This window comes from Mus caroli, chromosome 8, assembly GCF_900094665.2.
Source record: "Mus caroli chromosome 8, CAROLI_EIJ_v1.1, whole genome shotgun sequence".
Lineage (NCBI taxonomy): Eukaryota > Metazoa > Chordata > Mammalia > Rodentia > Muridae > Mus > Mus caroli.
In genome coordinates, this window is record NC_034577.1 from 117,015,913 (window position 1) to 117,021,912 (window position 6,000).

Below are 6,000 nucleotides of genomic sequence, written 5' to 3' on the forward strand. Positions count from 1 at the left end.
TCATGACTTTACTATGGGATAAAATAAGAGGCTTCCGTTTGTTCTGAATTTAGCAGAAGAATATACCACCCTGCCTCTGGGAGGAGGATGTGGCAGTTCCAGCCCTGTGTCCTCCTGCCATTGAAGGCATCGTCTGAGAAAGCCGCTGTCCTAGATGACACTCATAAACTGCAGTCATGGCATGCGCTAACTCGAGAGTTGAGTGGTAGATGCACTCCTTTCCTATTGAGTGTCTGCTTGTTTGTCTCTGGCTGGGGAAGCCCACTCTGATTGGTGCACATGCACATGAGATGGGAGGAGGTAAACACAGACTGTCTCTGCAGGACAGACTGGGTTTGAGTAGATTGGGAAGGATGGGGCGGTGGGGAGGAAAGACCTCCAGGCACTGACATTTTTGACCAGGTGAGAATTGGTGATAGGGTCATAACATCAACCAGAGAACATTCCAGAGGTGGCTACGTGACAAGGAAAATAGTGTCCTTCCTTCTAGGCTCCCTGAAAATCCCCAACACACCTGTGGAAAAAAAAAAAACCTCAGGACTCCAGAAGCCGAGACCACAGGAGTTAGATCTTGTTTTGTTTGAGACCAGGTCTCTTGTAGCTCAGGCTGTCTTCAGCATTTCTCCGCAGCTAAGGGTAGCCTTGGACTTCAGATCCTCTCGCCTCTACTACCTCCCAAGGGCTAGGATTATAGGATTACAGGATCATAGCATGCTCTGTTTATGCAGCACTGAAGATAAATGGAGGGCTTCAACTCAGTCTTAGCGGTGGAGTCACACCCCCAGGTTCTTAAAACACCATTTATAGTCTCCATGTGGGAAGCCCACGACATGCCAATTACGCCACAATAGTCCCTGTAATTCTTCAAACACGCGTGCAGTTCTAATACACTCCACATAACAAATTTACCTCCACATTTACAGCAAGCTCACTCATTCAGATGCCGGCCATACAGAGTCTCTAAGTCTGGGGAACCTCAGACCTACTTCGCAGCTGGTGAGCTGAGCTGAACAGCTAAGCTAGCCTTGTGCACTTTGGGGTGGTTGTTCAGCTCTTCAGGCTGGTTCATTACCAGTGGAACTCACACAGCTAGGAACTAGTTGCTGTTCAACACATTTTCAACGAAACAGAAAAGACACCTAGTTCAGCTACCTGTAGCGCAGCCTGCAAAACAGAAGCACCCACATTTCCAGTGTGCCCTGGGGGCAGACACTACACCTACCTCTGGAAAGCCGAGTTCTCAAGCCGCTGGGCTCAGGTTCCCTCACACAGGTCCCCTCCCTGTCATCTATACATCCTGTCCATCTTCTGCCAAGGCCACGACCACAAAAATGATTCTGCTGGGTTTTCTATAATGTCATATTTTCATTTCACACAAAACTCTATCCTGACCGCTAGAAATAAATGCCTTTTCTCTACCCCAAGCTCCGCACTCTCCTCAGGGGGAGTCTGTGGATCCCAGGACTCTCCAGGATCCCGGACCTGGAGGCGAAGCCCACTCACCTGGCATGAGACACACAGTCGGGGTTCAAGGGCGGATGCTGAGAGGAGCCTTCTTTCTGATCTCCAGACTTTAGGTAACAGGATCTGACTTCCCCTGCGAAATCACGAGAGTTGAGCAGAGAATATCACCCCACCTGTGAAGCACAGGCTCGTTTCTACTGTCTTCAAGTTGAAGGCAGCCCCGTCAGGGTCAGGCTGTTTGTAGAGTGACTGGGTTTGTTTTGTTCTGTCTGACACTTGAAGCAGAACTTTATTTAGCAAAGGAGAATGATGTTTAAAGCAAGTCACTAAGACAAAATAATCTGCTTGTTTACCTGGTGATCCCCACGGTGACCATGAGTCACTTCACCGCGGCTGACCTACAAACCTAATTATCTGTATTGTTCTGTTAATTCCTCAATCCATGTTTTTTCCCCCTGTTTTTCTTTAGTTTTTTGTTTTTGTTTTTGTTTCCCCCCCCCCCCTGTGGTGTCCAAGCTGTCCTGCAACTATTAATCCTCCTGCCTCAGCCTTCTGCTGGGATTTCAGGCATGGGCTATTAAAACTAGTATTTTCTCAGGTAGCTCAGGCTGGTCTTGAACTCCCAACCCTCCCGCTAACTTAAATTCTGGGATTATAGGTTTCGTTAAGAGGTTCTGGGAATCTAACCTAACAAAAAGAGGCTCACTAGGAATGTGGTTTAGCTGGAGGCCAGAGTCCAGGCTGCCTCAGAGGAGGTGAGCGAGTGAGGTCTTGACTGGGTGTCAGGCTGGTAAGGAGGAAAAGGAAGGGTGGGATTTATGTGCAAGGCTACATTAGCTCTGCTGGAGGGTCTGAGATACTGAGGTATGAAAATCAGCTCCTGGGGCCTAGGAAACACAATTAACTCCCTGATGGAGATGCCCACTAAGTATCCCTCAGCAAACCAAAGCCAAAGCCTGGTCTCAACCTCCAGAATCCATTTTGTGTTTTCTGGAGTGTGTGTGTGTGTGTGTGTGTGTGTGTGTGTGTGTGTGTGTGTTTTACATGTGGTAGGCACACGCTCTGCCACTGAACTATATCCCCAGCCTCTGACCTTCTGCTGACAGGAAGGCTGTTCTCAGGTCTGCAGACACACGAGATAATGAGCTAGAAAAGGTCACAGAAGTCAGAATCCTCCTGCGTACTCAGTAACTTGACAATGGACCGGGGCCACACAGACAAACAGGCTTTCTCACAGCCTGTGCTAGGGTCCTAGTGTCTTCTTTCCAATTTGTATATATCTGTGTTTATGTGGTGTGAGTGTATATAAAGACTCAGAAACTGGAAAGGACTCAGGAAAGGATGAAAACGAAGCATTGAGGGAGGTGAGGAGGGTAACAGAGCACCAGGGATTTCAGAGTGGAAGGAAAATACTGTAGGATGGAAGGGTTCACAGAGGATGGGGGAGGGGAGATGGGGGAGAGCTGACCAGAACTAAACCACCGTCAAATCCCCATAAGGAAACTGCTACTTTGAATACTGACTGAAAAATAACTTAAAATATTCAAAAGGAGGTTAGCCAAGACCCATCCCAGAACAACCGGAGCCCGTGTGCCTTGCCTTTGGGACTATGACTCTTATCATTTGGTTGGTGATTCCACATGTAACTACTCTAAATCATTATTATACGAAGGTACCAGGAAAAGCTACGAGGATCAGATGTCTAACAAATATCTAATACATATTTACTGGGCCCTGGGCCTGTGCCCTGTTGAAGTCTCCCCTTGGGAGGGAAACTATTAGTAGATTATTACAAGACAAGAAATAGCTACTGTAACAATGGAGATGGAAGTAAAGGAATGGGTGTTTAGAAAGCAAAACATGGAGCCCAGAGATTGGTTCACTGGGTAGAGAGCTTGCCTAACACACAGAGCCCTGGTTTCCGAGCCCAGGACCACATAACACATATCATCCCAGCATTCAGGAAGGCTGGGACATCAGAAGTTCAAGGTCATTCTGAGCTATAGGATCAATTGGAAGCTTGCCTAAGCTACATAAAACCTTACGGCAGCAAAATAAATGAAGAATAAAGTTTTGAAAGAGCAAAAGTCTTATGCACCTGGTTAAATCTCAAGTTTGCCCAAACAATTCTCCTTGGAGATAAGACATACAAGGTGAGTAACATGCTGTCTGCACAGTGAGCATAGCACATGCCAGGCGGGAAGGAGAGAAACCTCTCAGGCATGCAACAAAGCAATCCCAGGACTGTCTGCCTGGTACAATATCTAACACTTGACCAAGGACCAAGCAGAGCCCCGGGATAGCCATGGCTGTCCTGCCTCTTGCTCTCTAGAATAAGGACTTACCGTGTTCATCGATGAAAACATGCATAGCGTCCAGGGACATTTCCTCCTGCACAGACGTTTCCGGCCCACTGATGACCTGCAGTACCGAGCTGTCTTGTTGGGAAGTCACTCGGTAGATGATATGCCTTTGCCGGCTACCCTGGAAACTTAACACACATGAATACTTTAAGGATGGGTACTGGGTCGTTTTATGTCAACTTGACACAAGCTAGAGTCGTCAGAGAGGAGGAAACCTCAACTGAGGAAACGTCTCTGAGAGATCTGGCTGTAGGTGAGCCTGTGGGGGCATGTTCTAAATTAGTGATTGATGAGGAAGGGCTCATCATCCTGGGTTCTCTAAGAAAGCAGGCTTAGCAAGCAAGCCATGAGGCGCAAGTCAGTAAGCAGGACCCTACTGTGACTTCTGCATCAGCTCTAGCCTCTAAGATCCTGACCAGCTTGAGTTTCTGCCCTGACTCCCTGTGACAATGAACTATTATATGGAACAGGGAATGAAATGAACCCTTTCCTCCCCAAGTTGATTTTTGCTTGGTCATGGTGTTAAATCATAACAGTAGTGACCCAAACTAAGACAGATGGTGAGGGGCTGGGGAGGTGGCTCGCTGGTAAACTGTTCACCATGGAAGTGTGAAAACCTGTGTCCAGATTCCTACGACCCATGTGAATCAAAGCCAAGCACTGGGGGACATTCCAGGGCTGGAAAGGAGACAGGGGGATGGATCCCTGCACTGTGGTCAGCCTGTGTAGCTAAACCAGTCAGCTCCAAGTCCAGTGAGAGATGGAGAACTGCTGAGGAGATGTTCAACATCTGGCCTACACACACACACACACACACACACACACACACACACACACACACAGACACACACACACACCAGCAGGACTTCTCTACCATCCTCCAAAGCATGACAAGAAACACCATAGGAAGAACTATGGTCTGTCTCACTATGCTCAGCGCTAAGTGACCAAATCCTCCTTACAGTGCTGCGGACTTGGAAGGCTGTGTGAACACCGGGCTACCATTTGCAGGGTCTTGGCTTGGCAAGTCTGGTTTTCCTGGCTTGGGATCACGTCCGTTGGGTTTTTCATTCTCCACAGCTTCCTCCTTGGTCCCTGGGGAGGCATGACCTGGAAGATAAGACCTTCCATGTTAATACTGAGGACAATCCAGTCAATCCATCCGAGTGCTCGGGGAATAAACTAACGGCCCTGAAATAAAAAGAATGAAGACTCAGGCCTGGTGGCTAGGCCAATTATCCCAGCACTTGGCAGGCTGAGACAGGAGGACAGCTGTGAGTTCCAGCCCTGCAGGGTCTACAGAGTGAGACTCTGCCTCCAAATAAAGCAAATAACCAAACTCCGAATGATCTGGGTGGGGGTAGTGCATACAGGAGGCAGAGGCAGGGGGAGCCCCACGAGTTTGTGTCTAGCCTGGCCTATATAGTGAGATTCTGTGTCAAACGACAAAGAGAGAAAAGGGGGAGGGGAGGAAGAGAGGAAGGGAGGAAAGGCAGGTTTCTAGACAAATATTTCTTTTACTAAGTATGAAGGTCTATAAATAGATTTGAAACACAGACACGTATATATGTTTGAGACAAGTTGCTCAGGCACCTACTCTGCCAAGGGATTGAGAGGCTCTGTGGACCTGACTCGGAGACTCAGTGATGTCCACTACCATAGCTATTGCTGGAATTTGCACACACACATGAAAAGCTCCTAATGCACACATGCTCAGACTGAAGAGAAGACTGCAGACCATGTTCCTGATCCACGGACCTCATTAAAATCTCGCCAGTGATGTTGAGTTCACTCACTCTCGCTGTGTCCATCTCCTAGCTAGAGGCAGAATGCCCACCCTGGGAAGGCAGACATTTGCTGATCACTGACTTAGAGCCACTGGCTTAGTGTCACGGACAACACAGCACGACCTGCACTCACCCTTTGCTGGGACTACCTCAGGATGAAAGAATGTTCAGGAATCAGCAGGTACAGATGGGAGGGAAGGGCTTATATAAAAATCTTCTTTAGACAGATTAGGGTCTTGGCTTATGCCGCTATGCAAAATGAAGAGCTTCCCTGGCTTGTGTGTGGACACAAAGGTCAAAAGTGTCGCTATCAGGGCTGGAGAGATGGCTCAGCGGTTAAGAGCACTGACTGCTCTTCCAGAGGTCCTGAGTTCAATTCCCAGCAA

The 6,000-nt window shown here is 48.2% G+C and overlaps 1 protein-coding gene across 1 annotated transcript in view; it reads right to left on the minus strand.

The window, feature by feature from the left end:
• The window catches only part of Pcnx2 (pecanex 2), a 145,949-nt gene that overhangs the window by 121,619 nt on the left and 18,330 nt on the right, over nucleotides 1-6,000 (minus strand). The window contains exons 6-8 of the mRNA XM_021170316.1: nucleotides 4,790-4,937; nucleotides 3,810-3,955; nucleotides 1,504-1,597 (exon numbers count right to left, since the gene is read on the minus strand). Coding sequence (XP_021025975.1) covers nucleotides 1,504-1,597; nucleotides 3,810-3,955; nucleotides 4,790-4,937 — 388 coding nt within the window. The remainder of the gene's footprint in view (nucleotides 1-1,503; nucleotides 1,598-3,809; nucleotides 3,956-4,789; nucleotides 4,938-6,000) is intronic.